This window comes from Ahaetulla prasina, chromosome 4 (genome assembly GCF_028640845.1).
Source record: "Ahaetulla prasina isolate Xishuangbanna chromosome 4, ASM2864084v1, whole genome shotgun sequence".
NCBI classification, from domain to species: Eukaryota; Metazoa; Chordata; class Lepidosauria; order Squamata; family Colubridae; genus Ahaetulla; species Ahaetulla prasina.
In genome coordinates this window covers 143,212,585-143,240,571 of record NC_080542.1, presented here as the reverse complement: position 1 = coordinate 143,240,571, position 27,987 = coordinate 143,212,585, and the positions used below count along the sequence as shown (strand labels likewise).

Genomic DNA, 27,987 nt, shown 5'->3' with positions numbered 1-27,987 from the left:
GTGACTCCGCCAGGGAGGAGGAGGGCGAGGAGAGAGGGAGGCCGGGCAGGAAGCGGGCCGGGCTGTCTTTGGTTGAGCTCCCTGGTCACCTCCTGCGTCAGCGCACAGGAGTTTTCCATTGACGAAAAAGGGCAGCGCAAGCCGCTGGAGGAGGAGCGGCGGCGGCGGCGGCGGCGGCAGCAACAGCAGCGGCGGCGTCCTCCAGATCAGAGCCGCGCCAAGCACGGACAGGCAGCTCATCGCTTCTCGCTGCTGCCTCCTGCCGCTGCTGCCGCTGCCTCCGAGGCGATGCGCGCCTGAGCTGCCGCTCCGCCAGCCGGATTTCCCCGAAGCCGTCTCTGCACTCTGCACTCCTCCGGCGGATGTCCCTGGAGCCTTGAGCGGCGCCGGTAAGTGTCTCCGTCGGGGCGCCTGGCCGCTGGAGCCGGAGGCGTAGAGACGCCGCCACCGCTGGGACTCTCCTCCCCAAAGGAGTGGGCGCTCCGGGGCCAGCGGGGAAGGGTCCTGGATGGCAGTGCGGGGCAGGAGGAGGGAAGGGAGAGCGACCTATAAGACGGGGCTGATTCGGGTTTGGCTGGAGGGAACTCGCGTCTCGTCCGGGATCCGAGAAGCGGAGGAAAAAGGCACGTCGGGATAGGAAGGGCCGAGGGCTAGCTACACTGGAGGTGGCAGAGGATGCCCAACCAGGAGGGGGCACTTCGGAGGCTGGGCGGCCGAGAGTTCCCACCGTCGGAAGGGAATCCCAGCTCTGGCCGGAGCGTTGAAGTCGCGGGTTGACCACCTGCAGGCAGACACTTGTTTGAGAAAGTGGGTGTGCGCGTTGGGGATCCGATTCCCAAGCGGTGGAGCCCCGGGGCCCCTGGCAAAAGGTTGGTCTTGACTCAAGGTTTGCAAGCGCAGCGAAGGGGGGGTTGTTTGAGGTAGACAAGGCTGGCGGGCCGGGAAGCGGTTTTCCGGGTCGGGTCGCAATCCCTGGCCCTGCGGGCGCCGGTTCGAAGCGACTTCGCTTTTAGCGTTTCTTCCCGGATCGACCACCAGGTGAGCGCCCGGTCGCCGAGGCAGAACAAAGCGCTCACGGGACGGGGAAATTGCCTGTCTGCTGATCGGATCCCCAGCTCACTTTTACCTGCGGGGCATTGTGAGTGGGGAGGGTCGCTGGCGGGGACCTGCTAGCCCGGAGGATAGTTTTTTTGGGGCGAAGGGGTTGACTAGAGCGCCCCCAATTCCTTGGAACTGGGCGTTTGGGTCTCTTGCTGAGTTCGTTCCACTTCCAGCTCTGATCCACCTCGAGCTGTTTCTTACGGGACGAGCAATGAACCCTCCCTCCCAACCCAATGTTGGTAGACTAGTGTGAATTTTCTGGACTCACAGAGAGGGCTGATGCCCTTCGCCGGCTAAGAATGAATGAAGGTGGGGCGTTTTTTCCTCTTCTAAGCGCTCTCTTCCTGTTGGTCTCCTCTCCTGCTTGTCATAGCTACTCCGGGGAAATACTGTGTATTTGATTCCTGGGAAGTGACTCACCGCAGCCGAGCAGCAGTAGAAGTCAGCTCTTCTTCTAAACACCGGGGCTTGCCAGTTAGTAAGACTTGCATCATTTAGCAGTGACGGAATGGCAAGGCTGCTGGAACTCAGCTGCGATGATGTCACAAACTGACAGGAACCCAGGCTTCAGCCCCAGATGTCCGGTTAAAACTTGGCTAAGGGGATTGCTATCATTTTTCCTTTGAGGTCCAAGAAGGGGATCAGAATCTGGAATCGTCTCTGCCAATTTATTGGGTTAGTTCTATACTAAGTTCCTGGTCAAAAGTACTGCTTGCTTTTGTGCTTAGGTTGGCATAACTCTGAACAGAGATTTTAGTTCCAGGCACAATTTGCTGGTGGCGTTAGTTATATATCAGGTGTATTAAGGAGGGCTGTGAGTTTTAACTCACTCAGAATAAACCTGCAGGAGTGGGTCTCAAAGTAAACTGGTAATTATCTTGAGTCCCCTGGAGTTTTGTTGTGGGTTAGTTTTGAGCACACTGACTGACATGAGATGGGAAATGTTTCAGCCTGTGAACTCTGTGTATGTTGCTTTCCTTGATAGTAAGAACTCTGTGAGATCTGTAGACCCAGATACTTGGACACAAAAGGAACTAACCATGGGAAAGTCCCTCCTTCCCTCCCTCCCTCCCTCCCTCCTTCTCCCTCCTTCTCTCTTCTCTTTTATTTTTTTTAACTCCAATAACAGTTTCTGTTCCAGTTGCTCTTTTATAAATCTAATACAATCTCTCTCCTTTGTAACTACAGCAACCCCTACTGGTACTAAAGAAGATTAACCGTAATACCATTGTTTGCTAAACTGCCCTGTATATTTGATTTTCTGAGCTGGAGGGATTTTAGCTCTCCCTAAAGTTTTAACACTTAAAGTATTCATAGTAAGGTTATCTCTCTGTGCGTGTTTATTGGGATGAAAAATCCTTTTGATGCTGTGTAGAAACTTATAAAATGAAATATTGTCTGCAGTCAGGATATGTACAGAATATATGGTTCTGATTTCATCCTTTAAAACTTACAGGTCACCTGTGTGAGCAGGGGGTTAGAGTAGATGATCTCCAAGGTCCCTTCCAACTCTGTTACTGTTACTTAATTGGTTACCTATTTAAGGGTACAGCGTAATGAAGTTGAATCAGAGATTGCTTAAACATTCAGTAATTGGCATATAGTTGGATTGCACAAGGGCTGATTATTAACTACACAGAAGATTTAAAAATCCACACACTTTTACCTAAAATAAATTTCTTTGTGCTGTTGCTGAAGTCATTCTTTTGAAATCAGAACTGAGTGGTATTAAAATTCAGCACATGAAATCTTTCATAATAGCCGTTTTAGTTTTCATTTACTTTTTTAAAATATCATTTGGGAAACCGAGGCAGAGTTTGCCCTGGGATATTGGGATAAAGCAGATGTCAACTTCCAAAGGTTGTTTTGACCATACAGTAAACCATGTTGAAGGCCCATCAATTTAATTTTTAAAAAAGCTTAGACTCAGAAAAAAATCCAGATATTTTTTTCTTTGTGCACCTTCACTTTTATGGCCAGAGGGAGTACAACTACCAAAAAGAAAAACTGCTGATTTTGTAATATGAGTGTGTGGGGGGGAGCGGAGAAGGGAGGGGGGTTGAGTTGCATATACATATCTTGGGCACTTTTAAGCTGAAAGCATTATTAGGCCCCAAATATGGTAATCTTGTAATGACCACTAGATATCACCAAAGAAGTCTAAAAAACCCCTTCTGTTTATTGCCATCTATTGGCTATTTGCACTTCTGCAGTTCACTGTAAGAGTCCTTTTTCCTTTTCCTCTTTTTTAAAAAAATGCCTTTTGACTCCTAACAATTGCCTAGATTATCCCTTGCAGTTTTTAGAACTGATTTAGAGGCTTTTTAGAACTAATTTGCCATTGCCTGCTTCCTTGGGCTGAGACAGAGTGACTGGCCCAAGGTCACCAAGCTGACTTGTTAGAAATAGCCCAGTGTATACATTAATAGTTCCTATAAATTAGGGGACAAATTGAAAGTGGAACAAAGAAAATATGTGGACTCCCCTCTATTAATGGGTGAATTATCCACTGTAGGACCTTTAAACCACAAGAGAGGCTTTGGATAAACCTGTTCTCACAGCTCAGCCCCTGTCAATGTCACTGTTACCATTTTACAGAAAAAATAAATTGGCTGCATTGGAGTGACAGAGCTGCTGAATTATATATATCTGCAACAGAGGGCATGAAATGAACCCAGAGCTTTTGGGATCTGAGGGCCAGGACCTTCTCTTTTTATTTATTATGAGTAATCCTCAATTTACAACAGTTCATTTAGTGTCTGCTCAAAGTTACAACAGCACTGAGAAAAGTAAAATTATGCCCATTTTTCACACTTACAACTCTTGCAGCAAACCCATGGTTACGTGGTCAAAATTTGGCTGCGTGGCAACTGGTTCGTATTTATGACAGTCGCAGTGTCCTGGGGTCGTGTCATCCCCTTTTATGACCTTCTAACAACCAAAGTCAATGTGGAAAGCCAGATTCATGTAACAGCCGGATTACTAACTTAACAATGGTGGTGATTCACTTAATAATTGTCTTGTTTAATGCTGGAAATTTTGAGGTCAACTCTGGTAATTTGAAGGCTAGGTTGTGTTGTGGCTAAAATAACAACATTGCACCTAGTTTATCCTGCACCTAGTTTATCTTAGTGGGTCCTATAGAACAGGGGTCTCCAACCTTGGCAACTTTAAGGCTTGTGGACTTCAACTCCCAGAATTCCTGAAAGTCCTGGATTCATCTGGAAGTCTTCAAGTAATAGGTAGTAAAACATTTTAGACCAGAATTTCTGTTGCTAAGCAAGGCAGTTACTAAGTGGGTCATGCCTGATTTTATGACTTTTGTGCCATGGTTGTTAAGTGAATCACATGGTTGTTAAGCAAATCTGACTCCCCCCCCATTGATTTTGCTTGTCTTAATGAGTCTCACAAAAATGTTCTCAAAATCCAGTTGGATAACCTGATTTACAACCATCATGGTTGAAAGTCGAGAACTACCTGTAGTCAGGTAATGAAGTGTTTGCAAGCAAATTGCCAAGCTCAGAGAGTACCAGGGACTCTGCAGATAGGTGTGTGCGTATCTGTCCATGCCCTAAAGTATCGCTTGGCCTTCTAAAATGAAACCTTGCACAGTCCTCTCAGGTGTGTCTATTTGATGTCAGAGCAGCCCTGTACAGTAACAGACTAATAGAACAACATAATTGGAAGGGTCTTCTAGTCAATCCCCTTGCTCAGGCAGGAAACCCTATATTATTTCAGACAAATGGCGGTCCAATCGCTTCTTAAAAGCCTTCAAGTGATGGAGCACCCACAATTCTGCAGGCAAGTCGTTCTACTGATTAATTTTTCTCAGTATCAGGAAAATTCTCCTTAGTTTTAGGTTGCTTCTCTCCTTGATTAGTTTCCATCCATTGCTTCTTTTCCTGCCTTCAGATGCTTTGGAAAATAGGTTGAACCCCCTTCTTTTTAATGGCAACTCCTCAAATTATAAAAAATTTAATAAATAATAAATAATAATAAATAAATTGACGGCTGACATGTCACCTCTGGTCCTTCTCTTCATTAAATTAGAGAGACCCAATTCCCGCAACGGTTCTTTGTACGTTTTAGCCTCTAGTCCCCTAATTGTCTTTGTTGCTCTTCTCTGCACTCTCTCTGGAGTTTCAACATTTTTTTTCTAACATCGTGGCAACCACAACTGGATGGCGTATTCCAAGTGTGGTCTTACCAAGGCCTTATAAAGCAACATTAACCCTTCCCACCTATTTTCAGTCTGCTTATAGGACACTCCGTGCGTTATTAGGAGTCCTACTGTTGGTCTTCTGTTTTTGTAAAATGCTGAAATGAATTTAGCTGGAGGTTGTGATTGGCTTTAAGAATTTTAGGGTACAGGTGCTTTCTTCCCATCTCTCCACTTTTTTTGGAAGCAAAATTTAATTGTACATTTTTTTTAAAAAAAGCTTCATTCGAGTTCACCATCAGTGTTTCGCTCTGAAAGGTTCTCCAGCTGGTTGTGTGTTATTAAGAAAGAGAGTTATGTGCAGCTACATGTAAAAGTTAAAAGGTACAATACATAAAGCGTATTCACTGGGAGACAAACGTGGGAAGTGTTTTGAATTATTTATTGGCAATCAAATAGAGCATTTGACTAAGCACTGAGCGGCGTTCATATTTTTGTCACCACGTTCCCATCCTGATTTTAAAAGCAGGTGGAATATTTATAGATGTAAATAAATATTTATAGGTGCAGAGACAAATCTTCTGAGCCATTGTTTGTACTTCTGATCAAAATCTTCTGATGCATATATTTTGCAGTAAACTTGGATTTTGGTTCACAAGCTAACCAATACCGTTTTATAGGTTCAGGAGCCTCAGATTGGTGATACCGTTAGGCCTCAATTTATAACCATTTACAGGTAGTTTCAAGCTAACAATCATTCATTTAGTGACCGTTGAAGGTTCCAGTGGCACTGACCGCTTTTCACCATTGCAGCATTCTCGTGGTGGCTCGTATTTATGACGGTCCCGGGGTTACATGATCCCCTTTTATGCCCTTCTGATAAGCAAAGTCAATGGGGAAGCCAAATTCACTTAACGACCATATTCCTATCTTAACAACTGGAGTGATTTACTCAACCACTGTAGCAAGAAAGGCCATAAAATGGGGCAAAATTCACTTAGGAACTATCTTGCTATCTTGTTGGGCTCAAATGTGGTCGTAAGTCGAGGACTGCCTGTATCTAATGCTTTATGGAGTTATTTATCAAACTTAACACCCTGCCACAATCCAAATATTCTTCTCCCATCATTGAATTGAGCCGTTCCAGAGGAACACATACTGGGGCAAAGTTGCAGTAAATAATTTGATTTTTGCTCTGGGATCTACAGGGTGACCTTATCTGGCCTCACTTGCTGGAGAAAAGGCCTTTCTACACTTTGAATTGCTTCTTGCTTTCATTTTGAGATGGGAATTTGTGTGTGTGAGAGAGGGGGGGGGTGAATATGTGTTCTTTTCCATCTTTGTCTCATGGCAAGCCTCTTCATCTATTTTTAGCAGTAGTGAGTTAATGAAACCCTAGATCACTTTTTTTCCCCCAACCTTGGCAACGTTTAAGACAGACAAACTTCAACTCCCAGCAATTCCCCAGCAAGCATGCCTGGACTTCGACTCCCAAAATTTCCAACTGATTTGGGAATTCAGGGAGTTGAAATACACATATCGGAGGTATGGGCCAGGAAGGCTTCTAAATTGATCATGGCAACCCCAAACTGGAAAGAAGGAAGGAAGGAAGGAAGGAAGGAAGGAAGGAAGGAAGGAAGGAAGGAAGGAAGGAAGGAAGGAAGGAAGGAAGGAAGGAAGGCTTATATCCATCTCTTCATGAAGGTGTTAGCAGGAAAAAGTTATTTAATAATTGTAGGTCTCTTCCCCAGTCCAAATATTTGAAATTGGCTAAGTTAGTTTAAAATATTTTCATGGCACACTTCAGAATTATAGTCTGTATGCAGGGAAAAATTAAGTTGCCCTAGAGCATGTCAAAAGGCATTCAAATTTCTGGACAACACCCTCACATTCCTAAGTTATTCTCACAGCCAGACTGTCTTTTTTTTCCCCCCTTTCTCTTTTTGATGTGAGCATACACCATTGGTCTATAAATGTGATGAGATTCCCTAGAGAGAGGCTTATAAATAGCTTTTCCCTGCTTGCCAAGGTGAGTCAACAGAGCCTCCAAGCAACCAAAATGTTTTTTCCCCCCTAAAGAGATTGGAAGAGAGTCAGTAACATGTTGTAGACTTGTTTGCTCTGTTGGCAAAGATCGTCTTGGGGTGTAGTTAGTTTTGGGTGCTTTTCGAAATAAAATTACCCCTCTCTTCAACCCCTCAAAAACTGCATCTTCTTAGCAGGGCTGCTGAATAAGGATTTGATTGGCACAATTTAGCTTGGGAACCTATACAAGTGATCCTCGATTTATGACCACAATTGAGCCAAAAACTTCCGCTGCTAAATGAGACAGCTGTTATGCGAGTTTTGCTCTGTTTTATGACCTTTCTCGCCACAGTAATTAAATGAATCACTGCAGTTAAGTTAGTATCATGATTGTTAAATGAATCTAGCTTCCCCATTGACTTTGATTTGTCGGAAGGTTGCAGAAAATTATCACGTGATCCCAGGACAATGCAATCGTCATAAATATGAACCAGTCGTCAAGCATTTGAATTTTTATCACATCACCACTGGATGCTGCAATGGTCATAGGTGCGAAAAATGGTCATAACTCACATTTTCAGTGTTGTAACATTGTACGATCACTAAATGAATTTTTGTAAGTTCAGGACTACTTATAGCTTCCAAACCTCTGCATTTTCAGGGTGTAGATGGGTGAATGTCTAGAAGGTAAGAAAATGGTCCTTGCTTGGTTGGGTGATTTTTTTCCCCCTGCAAAGCTGGTCTTTTCTTCTATTTTCCTTTGTCTTCTTCAAAGTTAATCTTGGAAAAAGTGCAGAGAAGAGCAGCTAGGATGATTAAAAGCCCGGAGATTAAAACATATGAAGAAGGGTTATGAAGAAGGATTTGGGTATAGCTAGTCTAGAGAAAAAAAAGGACTAGGGATGACATGATAGCAGTGTTTCAATATTTGAGAGGCTGGCAGAAAGAAGAGATTGTACTGTATTGCGTTGGGGGGGGGCACTGAGGGAGCTCAGCCAATCTCATTGTACATATGTTGTGCACTGACAATAAAGATTTGAAATTTGAGATGGGGTCAAGCTATTCCCCAAAGTACCAGAAGGCAAGACAAGAAGCAATGGGTGGAAACTCATCCAGGAGAGAAGCAGCCTAGAACGAAGGAGAAATTTCCTGACAGTGAGAACAATTAATCAGTAGAATGGTTTTCCTTCAGAAGTTGTGGGTGCTGGAGGTTTTTAAGAAGAGACTGGAAAGCCACTTGTCTCATATTGTATAGGGTCTCATGCTTGAGTAAGGGGGGTGGGTGGACTAGAAGACCTCCAAGGGTCCCTTCCAGCTCTATTCTGATTGATTGAATCTGTAGGCATGTTCGGCTGATCTTGAGTTCCAATCTACAGCCAGAATCATAGCTGTTCACTTTTCTGTGTGAAGATTCAGATTTCCTCAACTGCAACGGAAGTATCTTTATCCTTGGGCTTTTTTTTTTGTTTTTTGAGGAAGTTTCTCCAGGAAACCCGAGCGCTGTTATTTATGGCACAGAGGTCTGGAAATAGATTCCCACTAGATGGCTGTTAAGAGCCCAAGGACTGGAGAAATGTGGGTGGTGCGTTTGGTGCCATCCGCCTGTTGGTTGCTCTCTCAAAGTAGCGCCTTTGGTTGTAAATCTGTCTCGGTAGTAAATCATTTCTCCCAAGCTGAGCACCCACACAGTTGGCATGGCTTCTGTAGCTGAAACCAGCTTTGGAAAGCACCGCAGCCTGTGCAGCAGCGCCAAAGAGGCTGGCTGGCTTTCCTGAGGCTGCGCCCAAGCTGGCACCGAGAGACCAAAGAATCTCCGAAGCCAAATGTCCTTAACTTCCCTTATGTACACAGTGTGCTTTCGTACACCCAGGTAGCTGGGCACTGGCTGCCTTTTTGGGAGAAAGGAGCAGGATCATAATCTTAAGAGGCGCCCCTGAATCCTGAAAATAAAGTGTTGTGGAAGGGAAAGCACTTTGCACATGCCCAGGGTCCAGTGGTGGGCTGCAAGCGGTTTAACAACTGTTTCTGTAAGCGGGCGCTTTGCACATGCACACACGCTTCACATGCACGCCTGACACGCTAGGGCGCAGGATTCAAAATACAGCAGTTTGAAGCTCAGCTGCTTATCTTCTAAGGCAGTCCTGGTAAGTAGAACAGCGGAAGCGCAGAAATCAGCTTTTCCGCACGAATCAGCTGAGGCAGAAAGGAAGTATAGGACAGAGCAGGGCAGGGGTGGGGCAGGGCCAGCTGATGGTCAGAACTATTGGTTCTCCTGAACCAGTCTGAACCAGCAGCATCCCACCCCTGGTTCCAGGGGCACTGTGTTTTCGTGCGCCGCTGCAGGGATCAAAATTTGGGAAGCAGAAGATGCTGCTTTTTTTTTTTTTTAATGGGAAAGCGCTCGACTCGGATAATCCACGGAGAACTTTATTTTTAGAAGTCCATGTGTTTAAGTGGTGCCAACCTAGTAGGAAAGATGACTGTTAGATCTATTTCCAGGAGCGCAAAGAGGTTTGTCAGTTATTCGAAGGAGTACCGGTTTATTTTTTTATATTCTGACTTTTTATGTTTTATTTTTATAACTAACTCGAAGTGGCAAACATGCCTAATTCCCCTTCCTCCTCCTGTTTTTCCCACGACAATCCTGTGAGGTGAGTTGAGCTGAGAGAGAGAGAGAGCAGCCCCAAATCACCCAGATGGTTTTGATGTCCAAGTCAGGACTAGAACTCACCGTCCTCCTGGTGATTGGCCGAAAGTCACCCAGCTGGCTTTTATGCCAAACGAGGGACTAGAACATGCTATCTTATGCTTTCTAGCCCAGGTGCCTTACCCAACAGACCAAATTGGCTCTATGCTAAGGGGAAAGGCCCATCAATCATCAGGGAAAGGCCCATCAATCATCAGCTTGGGATGGAGATAGGAGTGTTAGACTAACAGTGAGAAAAAGGTGTGCCTTCAATTAAGGAAGTTTGGGTGGTTTTGGCCCTGTCCCTGTTCCTCTGCCAAGCCAACCTCGCAGGGGTATTGTAAGAAAAACCGGATGAGCAAGTGGTAAGAGCACTATCAGGCAGGTTCCAACTCTTGACAGGCCAATCGATAAATATTAGTTGTGCAATAGAGATTTTGGCTGACTGAGAAGGCCTGGATTCCTTAGTCCCAAAGGAACACTTGAATTTTTGGGGGATTACAAGGAGGAGCTACCTCCTGGCAGAGCCAATCGAGCTATCCAGTTCCAGCTCTCCATCCTGATCTGCAGGGTCACCTCCAAAGTGAAGCACACATAGGAGAGATTCCTTTTCACTAGCACTCTTGCATCCTAGACAGTCATGCTCACAAACAACAGCAGGGCAGTGTTCTTTTTTTAATTAAAAATAAAATAAAATCGCTCAGCTTTTCCTTCATTGGATCAGACATTGAGGCAATTGTCCTTGTGCATTTATGCAAATGCAGGTTTCTCTGCAGAATGTAATTCCTTGCCAGTTTATTTTTTCTGTGGAGGGGAGGGGGGAAGGGGGAGAACTGTGTCCTTTCTCTGGGGCAACCTCAAACCACTTGAAAGGGGCCCTAAAAGCTTCCCCCCCCAAAGATCCTGCCTTTGTAGCAGATAAGGAGGAGAATTTGGGTCTTTATAAGCCCTCTTATTTCTGCAAACTTCAGAGCTGATTGCATTGTCCTTCCACACACCCCTCATTCCTTCTGCCCCCCACCTTCTTTCTCCTCCTTTCCATCTGATCTGCACCTTCTTCCTTTTGGAAACGAAATGTTTGAATCAGAGAAGAACGTGCATCTGGCCTGAATATTTTTTCGGAATGTGTTCCCAACATAGGAAAAGCTGTCTGTGCCAGAGAGGAATTCCTGCGGGTTTGATCTCCTTCATCGTGTTTCTGGTTAGGGGTGTTTTTAAAAAATGAAATAATAAAAAAAAATTTGAAAAATAATAATAAAGGCCGTTCTCGGTCAAACGAGATGAGTAAGAACTGGAAGATCAGAACAAAATGTCTTTGTTGGCAAACCTAACAAGATGAGATGATATTTCTATGTGTTTATGTCAGGGTGGTTACATTCCACACTGACACCCCTTGGTTTGAGCCAGGGTTGCACAAGCTGGACTTTTGCACAAGTCTGAATTAAAACACAAGGCAGGTTAATTTTCTGGCTGTTTCACTTCTGAAATGCAGGCATGTGAGGCCCACCTGTTCTTAGAAACAAGCCACTCGCTGCAAGCTTGTCATTAGTTGTAGTTTTCGGTCTGTCTGTATCAGGTTGTTACTGTTGTTTTTTTAAATTTAGACCTGTGGCTTTGGGTTTTTTTAACTTGGCAACTTGAAGATGTGTGGACTTCAACTCCCAGAATTCCCCTTAGCTGGCTGAGGAATTCTGGGAGTTGAAGTCCACTAGTCTTACAGTTGCCAAGGTTGGAGACCCCTGATCTAGGTTTCTTGGAGATACTGGCTGATCTTGACCAGCCAGTCAAACTGGCTGCTGCCTGTTGTAACAACCAGTTCACCCGGAACCAAAAATGTGAGCGCGCACGGGGCATTGAAAAACCGGCGATTATATAGGACGTGATAGCGCTAGAGTGGGTGGGCAGAGCCGGCCGCTTGTCGGAACTACCGGTTCACCCGAACAAATCTGAACTGGCAACAGCCCACCAATGATCTTTACCCTGAAAATTGTCCTAATGAGATTGGTTGAGTTTGGGCATCAGGGTTGTGTGTGAAGGAATTATGGGTGTCTTTGAAGGAGAACGAGGAGGGTTTCTGGTATGTGGGGAAGATGGGAGATGTAGACTAAGCTCATTTGAAGAGTTGAGGGCTGGCTGTGTTGGGGAAGCCTTGTCTTTCGTATTGTCTTCCAGGCTTAGCTTGCCTGTGAGAACCTCTTGAAAACTGTCCGTCTGGTGACGTTTCATTCGAACATACCTCTGAAAATGATTTGGACTCATAACTCACGGTTTTCTCTTCTTTTTGTTGTTTTCACTCAGATAGAAGAAAAATCTCACCCCAATCATGACAGGGATGCTAAAACGGAAGCATGATGAATTGGAAGATGATGTTTCATACATCTCTTCTTCATCTTCATCATCTCCTTTCTCATCTTCCTCAGTTTTGTCAGGTTTGGAATCTGACGAAGACAACTCTCAAGGAAGCATCAAGCCCACCGTGGCCTTAAACATGGATTTCACCCGTAAGTACCATGCTTCTTAATGCATTTGTGAGAATGAACCAGGCTCAATCAATACTAAGGCTCTGCAATCATATTAACTGCCAGAAGTCTTCAGTTTTGAAGCCAGACAATCTTCCATCAGTAGATTTTGAATGCTAATTTTGCAAAACATTCAAATAGCTTTGGGCCCGTCTATCTGGCTATGAGGCTTTTTGACGTATGTCACACATTGTGCATATAGGTAATCCTCGACTTACAACTGTTCATTTACTGACTGTCTGAAGTTGCAACAGCACTGAAAAAGTTTTTCACACTTAAAACCTTGCAACATCCCCATGGTCCTGTGATCAAAATTTGGATGCTTGACAACTGGTTCATATTTATGACGGTTGCAGTGTTCTGGGGACCTATGATCACCTTTTGCAACTTTCTGACAAGCAAAGTCAAAGGGGAAGCCAGATTCACTTAACGACCAGGGGACTAACTTAACAACAGCAAGAAGGATTCACTTAACGACTGTGGCAAGAAAAATTCGTAGAATGGGGCAAAACTCGCTTAAAAAAGTTCTCTCATAGCAACGTAAATTTTGGGCTCAATTGTGGTCATAAGTCGAGAACTGCCTGGACATGTTGGTCCACTTTACTTAACAACTGTGTTACTAACTTAATGACTGCAGTGATTCACTTAATAACTGTGGCAAGAAAAGGTCGTAAAATGGGGCAAAGTTAATTTAACATCTGTCTCACTCAACAACAAATTTTGGGCTCAGTTGTGGTCATAAGTGGAGGACTACCTGTATTGCTGTTTTGAAGAGCAGGACTAGCGTGAACGCAGTTTTAAATTGGGGTTTTAAATCAGGGGTTTTAAACGGGGTTTTAAATTTGTATTTAAAAGTTTTAGGCCATCAATTGAATTAATTTTCTATTCTTTTTTGCTGTTTTATATGTATTATATGTTTTCTGTTGTTTTATTGGCTGTGAACCGCCCTGAGTCCTTCGGGAGATGGGCGGTATACAAATATAATAAATAATTAATAATAATAATAATAATAATAATAATAATAATAATAATAATAATAATAATAATAATTTGTGTTGGGTTTAAGAGTTGAAAACAGCTGTCAGAAATAGTGACAGGAAAGGAGCAATAATATTAAGATGGAGAAGGTTTAGCAGCATTGCAAGGATTGGATTGAGTTAACGTGACTCAGTGGCTAAGACACTGAGCTTGTCGATCAGAAAGGTCGGCAATTCGGCGGTTCAAATCCCTAGTACAGGTCTCCTTTGTGAGCAGCGGGTTGGACTAGATGACCTCCAAGGTCCCTTCCAACTCTGTTACTGTTACTTTAGAAGCCCACCTTGGGATATCTTTTGTATGAGCTAATGATTTGAATCAAAAGATGTACTTTTTTTAAAAGTCAAAAATAAAAGTTTTCAAGTCTGGCGAGATTGCTCCCCTTCGATCAATTTTTTGAAAAGCTCCTAAGGGGAAGAATTATGTAGCAGCAAATCATCTTTAAACATATGCCATTTTTAAAACTTAACTTTTTAAGCCTGAGAATCTGGTTATGATGCCACCTTTTTTTTAACTAGGTTCCATTCTGCAGAACTTTGATCTGCTCTGACAGGAGTTGGCTGAGATTTGCAGCATCCTTTTTTTATTATTATTATTATTATTAGCAATCATTTTGTGCCTCTCTCCCTAAATTTCTACAGAAATGGCACCTAATTCTTTGCAGGAATGCCATCTGCTATGTTCCTAACCAAGGGCAGGACTTGAAATAAATCTTGTTCAGAACCTTTGGGAATATTAGACTTAGCAGACTGTTTGGCAGATCTGCTGGCCTTTCAGAATGTGTTGGTGGAAGCAACAAAGCTGCTTTCTTCTTCGGACTCTTGTGCAAAAGGCAACCCAGACAGTTTAAGGGAAGGGGGAGGATGGCAAACACTCATGCAGGGTAATAAAAATAATTAGTTTCCTTTTTTTTTTTGCATCTTAACTCTTGGCAGTGGGATATGTGTTCTCCCTTGATTGAGGAAAAGTAGGATGAAAATGTGATTTGGGAGAAGATGGGAAGGGTCTGGGAGGGAGGGAGGGAGGGAAAGAAGGAAAGGAAGGAAGGAAGAAAGGAAGAAAGGAAGGAAGGAAAAGAGGAGAAAGGATGGAGGGAGGGAGGGATGGAGGGAAGGAAGGAAAGGAAGGAAGGAAGGAAGGAAGGAAGGAAGGAAGGAAGGAAGGAAGGAAGGAAGGAAGGATGGAAGGAAGAAGGATGGATGGAGGGAGGGAGGGAGGGAGGGAGGAGGGAAGGAAGGAAGGAAGGAAGGAAGGAAGAAAGGAAGGAAGAAAGGAAGGAAGGAAAAGAGGAGAAAGGATGGATGGAGGGAGGGAGGGAGGGAAGGAAGGAAAGGAAGGAAGGAAGGAAGAAAGGAACGAACGAACGAACGAACGAAGGAAAAGAGGAGAAAGGATGGATGGATGGATGGAGAGAGGGAGGGAGGGAAGGAAAGGACTCATTCTCTTGGTCAATTAAGAAATACAATTAGTCCTTGGCTTATGACCACAATTGAGCCCATTAAATTTATGTTGCTATGTGAGAAATTTGTTAAATGAGTTTTGCCCCATTTTACGACCTTTTTTGGCACAACTGTTAAGTGAATCACTGCAGTTGTCGAGTTGGCAACACAGTTGTTAAGTGAATCTGGCTTCCCCCTTGACTTTGTTTGTTTGAAGGTCGCAAAAGGGGATCACGTGACCCCGAAACACTGCAACCGTCATAAATGTGAACCAGTTGCCAAGCATCTGAATTTTGATCACATTGTTAAGGGGGTGCCACAATGGTCATAAGAGAAAAATGGTCATAAATCACTTTAGTGTTGCTGTAACTTCAAACGGTCACCAAATGAACTGTTGTAAGTCAAGGACTATCTGATCTCAGCTGACCAGTTTGGCTTTGAGAGCATCCCTTTTGTAGGGGGCAGAGATAGCAAGGAATGGCCACTATAGAGACTTTTTAATACTTGACCACAGATTCTTTGGCTGCTGTCCACCTCACAGCTCTTCCTTTTTCTCTCCAGAAACTCAGTTCTCGTTATTTAATATCTGGAAGACTTGAGCCCATTTTAAGTAAATGGATTCCAGATCGATCTAGCTCAATGTGTATTATGAATGCACCCAGAATGGTTTGACCCCCCACCCCCACCCCCCATGTATCTCTCATTAATTGAATTCTGCAAATTGCCAGCTTCAGCTAAATCACCCTGAGCAAGCCAGATTTTGCAGAGCCTATACTCACAAACCACAAAGGTTTTGCTCATAATAAATTATCAGGGAGGAGGCAACGCTCTGTGCCACCACTTTGATGCTCAAAGTAGCACACATGGGTTTTGCATGAAGGAGGAACTGTAATAAAGGGGGCTGAGTGTCCCCTCAGTCACCCAAGTCATGGTTGCCCCAAAGGTGCTTTTTCAAAAGGCAACTGGACTTCCTTTGCTTTTTCTTGAAGATGTTTTGATTCTCATCCAAGAAGCTTCTTCAGTTTTGAGTGAATGGGAGGATGTATACTTCTTGCGGACAGCTGGTTGTTGGCACTCTCTCTGAGAGTCGTTGAGATTTATCTGTGCCTTCAGGGTCTCCTGAAATAGTGCAGATGAGTGTGGAACTTTTTTGAAACTGCTGAAAAGACAGTGTTGTAAACAAGAGATAGATGGTCTTGTACCCATCCCCCTCTGTTGAGAGGGGGATTGTTCAATTTACAGCCATTTATATTAAAGCCATCTAAATTTGAACAATGTTGGAGCACCCACAACTTTTGGGAGCAAGCCAAGTGATTAATTGCTCCCACTTTCTCCTTAGTTCTAGGTTGCTTCTCTCCTTGATGAGTTTCCATCCACTGTTTCTTGTCCTGCCTTCTAGTGCTTTGGAGAATAGACTGACCCCCTTCTCCTTTGCGGCAGCCCCATAAATATTGGAACGCTGCTCTCGTGTCAGTCACCCCTGGTCACAAAGCTGGAAGAAGGAGCAGGGAGCCAATATTTCCACCTATAGTTCATCTCTGCATCTTCCTCATTCACTCTCACCTTGTCTTTTTCCTTACTAGCCTGCTCAGCTCCTCCCGTAATTTTTTTCCTCCTTTGCCTTGTCATCTTTGATTCTTGACTTAAAAAAAATAAAAAGAACAAATTCATAAATGTGCTTTACCAAAAGGAGAGAGGAAAGCCTTAATCCCAGCAGTGAAATTAAAACTTTTTTTCTAAAATCCATAAAAAAACCTGCTCCACAGGTTGCCACTTTAAGATAAACAGCTCAAGCGCTCGGGTTTTTTGTAGAGATCACCTGTGCAGAGAGATTAAGTGTATGGCAGCTGCTTTTCAGGGCAGACCCTGGGGGACAAGCCAACCGTTACCAATCTTCTCAGTGGGCGACGCCAAGGCAAAAGTCTCAAAGCAGCCTTGCTAGATGGGCACTTATGAATATTTCACCGGGTGGTTCCAGGCCCACAAGTAGCCTATGCAGTGGGGAGGGTGGATAAGTTCTCTTGCAAACTCACCCCTACCTAAATAGCCTCTGAGCTCAGTTCTGGAAGCGCACGTGCAAGAAGGAAAGGGAGAGAGACCGGGTTATTCTGGCCAGAAGCCAGCCGAAGTATCGGGTGGCACATGCAGCAACGGCCGTGCCACGGAAGGCATGTGGATCGGAGGAGGAGAGTGGCTGGAAATGTGATCCCGGGTGATGCCCACTTCAAACTAGGCTGGCAGAGGGAAAGAAGCTTACGGTCGCCTTCCCCATCGCGGTGCCTTTTAATTAGACATCAATTTGAGCCTTAGGCCAGAATTTGTAGCCAACCTCACAAGGCGATAAAGTGGAAGCTGCTAATTTTTTTTTTTTTTAAATGGTTTTTTAGTACAGTAAGTCTTGGACTTATAGCCATTTGTTTAGTGATCGTTCAGTGTTATAATGGCACTGATTGATGGCCGTTTTTTATACTTTATGGCCGTGGTGGCGTTCCCCATGGTTACGTGATCAAATTTGGACATTTGGCAATTGGTTCATATTTATGACAGTCGGGCTGTCCTGAGGTCACTCACGTTGGATCACCTTTTGTGACCCTCACAAAAGTCAACAGGGAAGCCAGGTTCAGTGAATAACTCTGTTACTAACTTAATAGTGGTGGTGATTCACTTAACAACGGTGGCAAGGAAGGTCAAGACTCACTTAAGCGCTGTCTTGCTTAGCGACAGAAATGTTGTGCTCAGTTGTGGTCGTAAGTCAAGGGCTGCCTGTACATTTATAAAATCAATTCTGTAAAACCCGAACGCCTTGAATTGCTTATAAAAAATAATAGAGGCAGGATATTAAATAAACAAATGATAAATAAGAGAGTTTGCTGTTTTGAAGGGGAAATGGGTTAGGGTTAGTATAATAAAACAGGTGCCATCTTTCCCCGTATTTCGCTTTCGTTATCTGGGCCAGAATTTTTCCAAGATTTTAAAAAGATCCAGGTTTTTTTTTTAAAGTTAACCAGGTTAAGAACTTGGTGCTTCGTGGTTTCCCTGAGTTAGTCTTTTTGCCAGAAGGGTTGCATTCCTGTTTTTTCTTAGTGTGAAATACACAGAAAGTACACATTCACATTCTGCAATGTCTCCTGTACATGGAAACAGTTTAGCAGTATATTGTATAGCAATTAAGTTATCTGGTGGGTGCCTAGCCAGTTCTTTGCCTGTATAAATGGGCAGTCCTCGATTTATGACCATACTTGGGCCCACAATTTCAGTCCTAAGTTGTGACAGTCATAAAGCAGGTCACCATATTACTGTGCCCGATCTATAGCCACTGTTTTCATGGTCATTAAGCAAATGCGGTGGTTGTAAAGGGAAGACCAGAATCTTTTAAGTGAACATAAAGACATATGACATAAAGACACTTTTAAGTGTCTTTACTTTGGCTGTAAACCGCCCTGAGTCCTTTGGGAGAAGGGCGGTATAGAAATTGAAACAATAAATAAATAAATAAATAAATAAATAAATAAATAAATAAATAAATAAATAAATAAATAAATAAATAAATAAATAATAAATAAACAAAACAAAACATGGTGGGTGTTAAGCATACCCATTCTCCTCTATCAGGTTTTTTTTTTTTTGCTAAAAACATAAATGCTGGTTTCTGGCAAAAATGTCAAAAATTGCAGTCATGTGACCACCGGATGCTGCAAATGACTGCAAATGCAGGCCAGTTGCTAAGTGACCAGAATGCAATTATGTGGCCATGGGGGGTGTGTGTGGAAGTGGACATTGAAACTTTGAATCCAGGTCATAAGTATCTCTTTTTTTGGGGGGGGGTGTTCTGTCATAAAGTCAAAGAGTTGCTAAGTGATCGGTCATAAGTCAAGGACTACCTGTAATATCATATATCAAGAGCCGTGGTGGCACAGAAGTTCAATTATATATTTATTTATTATTTATTTATTAATTAATTAAATTTCTATACCGCACCATCTCCCAAAGGACTCAGGGCGGTTCACAGCCATATTAAAATACACAATACCAATATAAATATAATAAATAACAATATTAAAAAAACAATTAAAACCAAATATTTGATGGCCAAATCATTAAAACGGTAAAAGACCGATTTAAAACCCATTTAAAATTTCACTAAAATATTTCTTAGGCTAGTCCAGCTCGATGGAATAATAAGGTCTTCAGTTCACGTTTGAAGGCCCGGAGGTCGGGGAGTTGTCGTAGCCCCGGAGGAAGCTCGTTCCATAGGGCCGGTGCTGCCACGGAGAAGGCCCTCCCCCTGGGGGCCGCCAACCTACATTGTTTGGTCGACGGCACCCTGAGGAGGCCCGCTCTGTGGGAGTGCACAGGTCTTTGGGAGGCAATCGGGGCAATTACCCCAAACCTGACCGGCTGAAGATTGACTCAGCCTTCCATCCTTCCATCCTTCCAAGGTTGATGAAGTGAGGACCGACATTGTGGGGGTGATATGCTAACTCTGCCTAGAGCAGACTGTAAAGCACTAGGAAGTGATATATAAGTCTAAGCGCTATTGCTATCATGGCTGACTTTTTAGTAGGAATTAAAAAGCAAGCTCCTAGTCCTCGTTGATTTAGAGTAATGTTTCTCAATCTCAGCAATGTTAAAGTTCCGTAGGTTTCAACTGTCAGAATGCTGGCTTGGGAATTCTGGGAATTGAAGTCCACACATCTTAAAAATAAGAGAAACATTAACTTAGAGGGAAGTTGCGCGGGGGGGAAAAAAAAGATATTCGTCGAAAGAATAGCGGCAGCCAACACTCATTTTCTTCCCTCGTTCTTCCTGCAGCCACATCCATCCTGAAGAAGAGCAAGCGGCAGAAGAAGAACAAGGTCGAATTTGGCCTGGTCACCGTTTTCTACTTCCCGCGTTGCCAAGGATTCACCGCCGTGCCTAGCTGTGGGGGCTGCACTTTGGGAATGGCTAGGAAGCATCGCTACGCCCGGGAGTTCACCATGTCGGAGTTTTGCAAGCAGCAGCAGATTGTCCGACGTGAGAAATTGAAGGACAGGCTGAAACAAGAAAAACTGGAAGCCCTTAAAATGAAAGTAAGAATTTTCTCCTTTGCAAGCATCCCAGATTCAGTCGGAAGACGTTAGGGAACTCGGGTTGCTTGGCGCTCCCCATCCTCTTTGCCCCAAAAGGCAGATAAAAGCCATTTAGCTCTACAACCTGGAGCAATGTGGGAATGCTAACCCTCATCGAGGAGAGTTGGAAAAACGTGTCCCACGGAGTTTTGGGTTCCTGGGGAAAGAATTTTGCTGCGTGTTAGCTTTCTTTAAAAAAAAACAAAAAAACTTTTTTACATTGTTAATAAAGTTTTCATTTATTTCTTAAATCTCAGAACAACCACCGGCTCCCTTTATGTTGAGGTAGCCCTTAATATGGTCCTGAAACCTACTCTCTCATTTCTCAGTGTTTTCTTTCTATGGAGAAGAACAACGTTCTCGGGGTGTTTGAGAATTTTTTGGGAATTTCTTTTGGTGGTGGTGTGTGTGTGTGTGTGTGTGTGTGTTTGTGTGTGTGTGTTTTGCTGAAGCTGAGTTTTGGAATGGGCAGAAGAGACATGGTTCTCTGTTCTCTTCCTTTCCATCGTTCTGCTCCTGTTCCAGTCTGGCTAAGCCTCTTGGAGGAACATAGAACAAAGGGGAAGCTAGCTTCCTAGTTATATACAGGTAGTCCTCAATCTGCAACTATTCATTTAGTGACCGCACAAAGTTACAATGGCACTGAAAAAAACCACGACTTATGACTGGCACCTATCACTGTCATTGTTCCTGCAGGCACATAATTGCAATTTGAGCTCTTTGGCAACTGGCTTGTATTAACAGGGGCTGCAGCGTCCCAAGGTCATGTGACCACCAATTTGCAACCTTCCCAGCTGACTTCCAACAAACAACATCAATGGGAGAATCTGGATTTGCTTAATCAATGCATGATTCCTTTAACAACTGCAGTGTTTCCCTTTCAGAACCATGTCCAAAAAAAGTGTTCTAAAATTGGATGTGATTCACTTGCCTTGCTTATAAATGGAGATTTTGGCCTCACTGGTAGTCATAAGTTGAGGACTACTTGTAATGGAAGAAAGACATTAAGGTGCCTGGTTGCTAAGCAAGGAAGATTTCCCCAGTATTTTCTTTTCAGAAAGAAATTCTGAAAGCAAATTCTCTTTCATCAAGTCAAATGACTACACGTAATCCAGTCCTTCACTTGCAACCATTAGTTTCATCACTGTTCCAAATCACAACAGCACTGAAAAAAAGTGATTTATGATCGTTTTTCACACTTACAACCATTGCAGGGTCCCCATAATCAGGTGATCAAAATTCTGACGCTTGGCAACTGATTCATATTTATGACGGTTTTGCAGCGTCTCCCAGGGTCATGTGATCCCCTGTTACGACCTCCTGACGACCGAAGTCAACGGGGAAGCCAGATTCACTTAACAAACTGTGTTAATAATTTAAGAACTGCATTGATTCATTTAACAGCCGTGGCAAGATAGGTCGTAACATGGGACAAAGCTCCCTGTCTCGTTTAACAGCAGAAACTTTGGGCTCACTTGTAGTCATAAGTCGAGGACTACCTGTATTGGTAGGAAAATAAACAGGGTAATTTTTCAGCATGGCAACCAGGCATTTTTTTTAAAAAATTGCATTTATATCCCACCCTTCTCCGAAGACTCAGGGCGGCTTACACTATGTTAGCAATAGTCTTCATCCGTTTGTATATTTATATACAAAGTCAACTTATTGCCCCCAACAATCTGGGTCCTCATTTTACCTACCTTATAAAGGATGGAAGGCTGAGTCAACCTTGGGCCTGGTGGGACTAGAACCTGCAGTAATTGCAAGCAGCTGCTGTTAATAAAAGACTGTCTTAGCAGTCTGAGCCACCATTTGCCTTGTATTTGACCTGCCGGGATAAAATCTCACCCCAAACTTTGTGTTAGAGAAGGGATGGATTTGTGCCTAGAAAGTCTTGAACTCCCAAAGACTGAGGGTCTTCTTTGTCTCCCCCTCCCCAATCCAGCTGACTATGAATGGTACGAAGGAGTCGGAGGAAGCTAAACGGCTGACCGTAGACGATATCTCGGTGGACGATGTCGACTTCAGCAACTTGGATCTGAGCAGCAACTACTTCCTCCAGCCTTACCCCACCAAGAAGAGGTGCGCCTTGCTCAGGTCCATGGGAGTCAAGAAGATTGACCGACAGGAGAAGCGGCAGTTGCAAAGAATTCGTCGTTCTCGGGGAAACTGCGGCTGTAACTGCCAGGGATTTTGTGACTCCGAAACCTGCAGCTGCAGTTTGGCAGGAATTAAATGCCAGGTAGGTAGCCTTCCTTTAAAGAACCCAAAATGGCAAAAGGAATATCAGCAGCAGAATTCCTCTGTTGTTCCTGGTCGCTTTTCTCAGTCAGGTTTGTGTAGGAACAGATTAGCAACATTTTTTTTTATTATTTGCATTTATATCCCACCCTTCTCCAAAGACTCAGGGCGGCTTACACTATGTTAGCAATAGTCTTCATTCTATTTGTATATTTATATACAAAGTCAACTTATTGCCCCCAACAATCTGGGTCCTCATTTTACCTACCTTATAAAGGATGGAAGGCTGAGTCAACCTTGGGCCTGGTGGGACTAGAACCTGCAGTAATTGCAAGCAGCTGCTGTTAATAACAGACTGCATTAGCAGTCTGAGCCACAGAGGCCCATATTAAGAGAGGCTAAGAGCCACAGAGGCCCACATTAAGAGAAGCTATGAATTAGTTGTCCTGTGCAGCAGGTGCCTATCGCTCCCCCGCCCTCCCCCAAAAAACCAAAATATTGCAGGCTATCAAAAGTAAATCAAAAAATATTTTAAAAGCGTGTTAGAGGCAGCTTGGTGTAGTGGTTATGGTGCTGGCCTAAGAACCAGGAGATGGTGAGTTCTAATCCTGCCTGAAGTATGAAAGTGGGCTGGGTGACTTTAGGCTACTCATTTTCTCTCAACCCACCTCACAGGGTTGTTATGAGGAAAAGAGGAGGACAGAGTATTTGCCTCCTTGAGTTACTTATAAACAATAATACTGAGATAATCAAAAAAATAAATAAAAAATATCAAAAGGCTTAATAGGTTTGTGCGGGGGCTAGCTAGTGACCCAATCCAGGAAACTATATTTGTATTAAAATGTTTTTTTTAAAAAATAGGGTATTATTTGTCAAATGTGCAAGAAAAAAATAATATTCCCCCCCCTGCCCCTCTTCTTCTTTTAAGTGTACAGCTTTATTTTATTCCCCTGCTGCAACTGGAGGTACTAAATGTAAATATTTTCCCCAAAACTACTCAACTTCTCTAGAAACTGAATTAAAAGTGGATCCCGGCAAGCAAAAACACATTTTATCAAACAACAATCACAATTTTGCAGGATCCAATCTGGTCCCAGTGATTGTGATTTAAAGTGATTTAAAGATCAGTTTCATTTAATTCTTTTAACTTCTAAAAGTGGTTTTGGAACAGTACTTGGTTTCCTTCCAAGTTAATAGTACTAAGTCTGGTGGTTCATTTCAATATGTAAAATGAACCGTTTATGTCTTGGCTGTGTGAGTTTATTGTTTTGGCATTGTTTCACCATTTCATTTTTGCAATTTGGTAACTGGCAGATCTTAGAAATGAGATCTGCGGGCTTTAAATAATCTAGGTACCAAGAACTGAGGCAGAAATGATGGAACACAGAAATATACCTACACAAAACGAATAGAGCAGAATTTCTTGGGGACTGATATTTAAAGCAGAATGATGTGGATAATGACTCTTTTATTTAAAGTAGTCGGCTCCAATCTAGCTTCTTCCAAATAGATTTGTCTTTAGTTTCCCAAAGCCAACAGATGTGCTAAACTCCCATAATTGCTGTTCAGGTGGACCCTAAATTGTACATCTGTTGAATTTTGGAAGTTCAGTCCATCAGAAGGAAATCTGATTGGATTTTTTTTAATCATTGCACTTTTTCTTTCTTGACTTTTGTTTTTATTTGTAGTTTAACAGATTAACTGAGTTAGAAGGGACCCTGTAGGTCATCTAGTCCAACCCCCCACCCATGCAGGAGATCCTACACCTTAACTCTATCTTAAACTCTAATAAAAATTTGAAAAAAACTGATTTGGGAAGGTGGAACTGGAGAAGAAATGTCTGTGCTCATTCACTAAGAGATGTCTTTCAAAATGGATAAGAAAAACATTTCCTAGGAAAGGCCTTGTAACAACCAATGCTTTGATTTGCCATTGTTTTGAAGAGGACCTGCTGTTTAATTAAATTGCACATGTGAATGTCCCAACAGTGTACATATTCATGTGGATGGCTAGAACTCGGTGCACTTTGCAGGAGTCAAAGTATTTTGGGCCAGGATTCTTGAAAAACCTGCAACACTGGTGTGACCTCAGATCAAAAAATGTAATGTGGTTCTGTCAGGGAATTGCACAACCAGTGTCCAAATGGAGTCAGAGAAGCTGATAAGATAAAGATATAACCTTCATTTCCTTTTTTTTTTTTTTTTACTGTGAGAACACTGGCAACGCATTAAAAATGAAATTCTGTTGCCTTTTCTCAAATAACTTGTGGTTTTATACAAATAAACGCATTTTTACAGTAAATAAGGGAGACGAACAGGAGCATCGTGAGGTAAGTCAACACAGCAGGAACATCGTGAGGTAAATTATAGAGAGCATTCAGAGCACATGGGGAAAAAAGGCGGGAAATATGGAAAAAAAAACCCTTTACTCTCAGCAACCAATCACAGCTCAGATTCCCTCATGCAATAACCAATTAACTATAACTGGGTTTTTCATGCAGTGTATGACACTGTCCTCTGGGGGGCGCTTAAGAGGCTTAGAGCAAATAATGCTGCTGATAACATCCAGATGTTTTGTTTCCTGATATACAATGGAGAATGGAATGGAAACATTGTGAGACCGATGCTAGGTGTGTCTTCTTCTAAATGTTTGATCTCTCTTCCAACAGAAGGATTACACCTCCTTTCCTTGCCGCTGCACCAGAGATAGCTGTGGGAATAGAGAGGGGAGAACTGAGTTCAACCAAGCTCGGGTGCAGACGCATTTCATCCACACCCTCATGAGGCTGGAATTGGAAGAGAACCAGAAAAACGATGATGGGAATCTTGAGTCTGAGATATCCTTCCAGGATCATCTTCATCCATTTGCCTATCCGGTCCAACAGGCCTCCTATGAAGAAAGGGCCCTCGCGCTGAGGCCCGTCTTCAACTTCACCACCACCTTGGAGACCGTCAGCGAGAACAGCTCCAGTAGCAACATGACCGACTCATCGGCGTCATCCAATCAGAGTGAGGATATGGAAAGGTTGTTCGAAAGAACGGCGAAGTCACAGTCGGACATCGATGGCAACGGCCTGGCTCGGATCCTACACTTCAATGATTCGGATGGAGAAGAAAACATCAGGAGCGTTGGCCGCCGCCAGGATAATTCGAGTTCTTTCCACCCGTCTGGTTTTTTCAACGTGGATGTGGAAAACCAGTATGCTACCAACCCTGTTGAACAGATGGGCTTCAACAGTGGTTTCGGTTACTTCGGTGATCGCCTGGATGAGAACGCCAATCTGGAGCCGAGCGGTGTCCATGAGTTCTCCGCCGATGAGGGCGAAGAAGGTGCCAGTTACGCCCCATCTTCCTTTGAAGAACTGGACTCAAGGAACTACATAGATCTGAGCTTTACCTCCGACTATTTGGATGTTTTCCAGCCCTTCTCGGATTATAACCTGGGACCTCTGTATAACTCCTTGAGGGAGTATGAGAATGTGGAAAACTTCACAGTTTGGCAAGTGCAATTGCCAAATCTGCCCACCTTGGTCCAACCTCCAGATCAGAGCAACTGCTTTCTGGAGTCCTTGATCGGGTTGTCTGAATCCGTCCCGGAAATCCCTGCACCTTTTTCAGACAACCAGCTTCTCGAAGATGCCATTAAATCATCTCTAGTGGAGACCACGAAGGTTTAAATTTTTGTACCTTTTTTTCCTTTTTTTTCTTTTTTGCATATGTGAAAGGAAAACTGGACAGTTTCTCATTTCCTATGGTGAATAAACATTCCTTTTCTATAAGATGCTGGGAAGAAAATCTTTCTAAGCAGATAAATCAATATTGTTTAATTTTGGACACTGTGAAGAAGAAAAAAAGTGCTAAAGTTTTTGTTTGTTTTTTTACTGTTTGTGGAAAACCTTTTGAGATCTTAATGGCATTTTGGGTGGGTGGATGGAAGGCGAATTTTGCAACTTAAAACACAATTTTCTTGCATTTTGTATTGGGGGGGAATGGGGAGACTTTGTAAGGAATATCACTTGTATATCTTTAAGTTTGTGGATTACTGACTCAGCACCTTCTGCAAACATGCTGAAATGTTTGTGGACAATTTTTCTGCAATCACTTTGTGAGAGTTACAAAAGTGTATTTATTGTGCAAATGATTTGCTATTGATGAAATGGAAAAACGTTTACAACCGGGGAAATAATTATGTTATTTGCATTATTTCTTTGTTCCCCTATTTATTGGAAAGGATCACCAATTTAAACAAGCTTCAACAAAGCATGGGGCTTTGTTGAATTTAAATTAGTTATTGTTTATATTATATATTATGTACAATGGTTTTCTTTTTGCATAATATATATTATTTGTCATAGGCTTCTTGGTTAGGCTGTGGTCACTTAAGGTGCTGAAAGGGAAAGAGATGTTTGGCAGACCAGCCTTTGGTTTATTTGCATTTAAGGTAAAATTCCCTTACTTCGTCTCCTCTTCACCCCCTTTGGATTAAACACCAAGAGGAAGATATTTTAAGCTGCATCTTCTCCTTCCACCCTCCCTCCCTCCCTAATTCATTCATTCCCTCCCTCCCTCCATAATTCCTCCCCTTCTTTCCTTCCCTCCCTCCTTCCCTCAATCCCTCCCTCCCTTCTTACAAGAATTAAGAAGGGAGGGAGGAAAGGAAGGAGGTCTTTCTCCCTAACTCCTTCCTTCCTTCTTTCCCTCCCTCCTCCCCTCCCTCCCTCCCTCCCTCCCTCCCTCCCTCCTTCCTTCTCTCCCTCCCTTCTTATAAGAAATAAGAAGAGAGGGAGGAAAGGAAGGAAGGAAGTCTCCCTCCCTAACTCCTCCCTTTCTTCCTCCCTCCCTCCTCCTCTCCCTCCTTCCCTCCCTCCCTCCTTCCCTCTCTCCCTCCCTTCTTACAAGAATTAAGGAGGGATGGAGAAAAGGAAGGAAGGAAATCTCCCTCCCTAACTCCTCCCTTTCTTCCTCCCTCCCTTCCCTCCCTCCTTCCCTCTCTCCCTCCCTTCTTACAAGAATTAAGGAGGGAGGGAGAAAAAGAAGGAAGGAAATCTCCCTCCCTAACTCCTCCCTTTCTTCCTCCCTCTCTCCCTCCCTTCTTACAAGAATTAAGAAGAGAGGCAGGAAAAGAAGGAAGTCTCCCTAACTCCTCCCTTTCTTTCTCCCTCCCTTCCCTCCCTCCCTACAAGAATTAAGGAGGGAGGGAGAAAAGGAAGGAGGTAAGTCTCCTTCCTAACTCCTTCTTTTCTTCCTCCCCACCCTGGTCCCTCCTTCCCTCCCTCCCTCCTTTCTTCCCTCCCTCCCTCCTTGCAAGAAAAAGAAGGGAGGGGAGGGAAGGATGGAGTTAGGCAGAGAGGATTCCTTCCTTCTTTCTCTCCCACTCTCTCTCCCCTCCTTAATTCCTTCCTCCCTCCCTCTTTCCCTTCCTCGCATATCTCCACTATGGATTTGAAATCCTGTTTCACAATCTTGGATTCCTCAAGGAAGAATTTAAGGATCTGGCACGGGAGGGTGAGGGGAAAGGTCTCAGAATCTTCAACAGATCTTCCCCAAGCTTTTTGGTCTCTTTCCCTTCCTTCCACCTTTCTTCTGGCAATGCCTAGCCTTGTTTTCCGGTGTGGGTTGAATTGATTCCAAAGATGTTTTGCTTTGTAATGCAGATGCAGTCTATAAGTTTT

At 43.4% G+C, this 27,987-nt stretch overlaps 1 protein-coding gene across 1 annotated transcript; it reads left to right on the top strand.

Moving 5' to 3' along the window:
* Positions 1–82: 82 nt before the first annotated feature.
* CSRNP1 (cysteine and serine rich nuclear protein 1) lies at positions 83–26,861 on the top strand. Its single transcript, XM_058184051.1, has 5 exons — positions 83–389; positions 12,270–12,472; positions 19,777–20,036; positions 22,021–22,317; positions 24,985–26,861. The coding sequence occupies exons 2-5, from the start codon at positions 12,295–12,297 to the stop codon at positions 25,990–25,992; spliced, it is 1,743 nt and encodes a 580-aa protein (XP_058040034.1). The 5' UTR covers positions 83–389; positions 12,270–12,294; the 3' UTR covers positions 25,993–26,861.
* Positions 26,862–27,987: the final 1,126 nt, after the last annotated feature.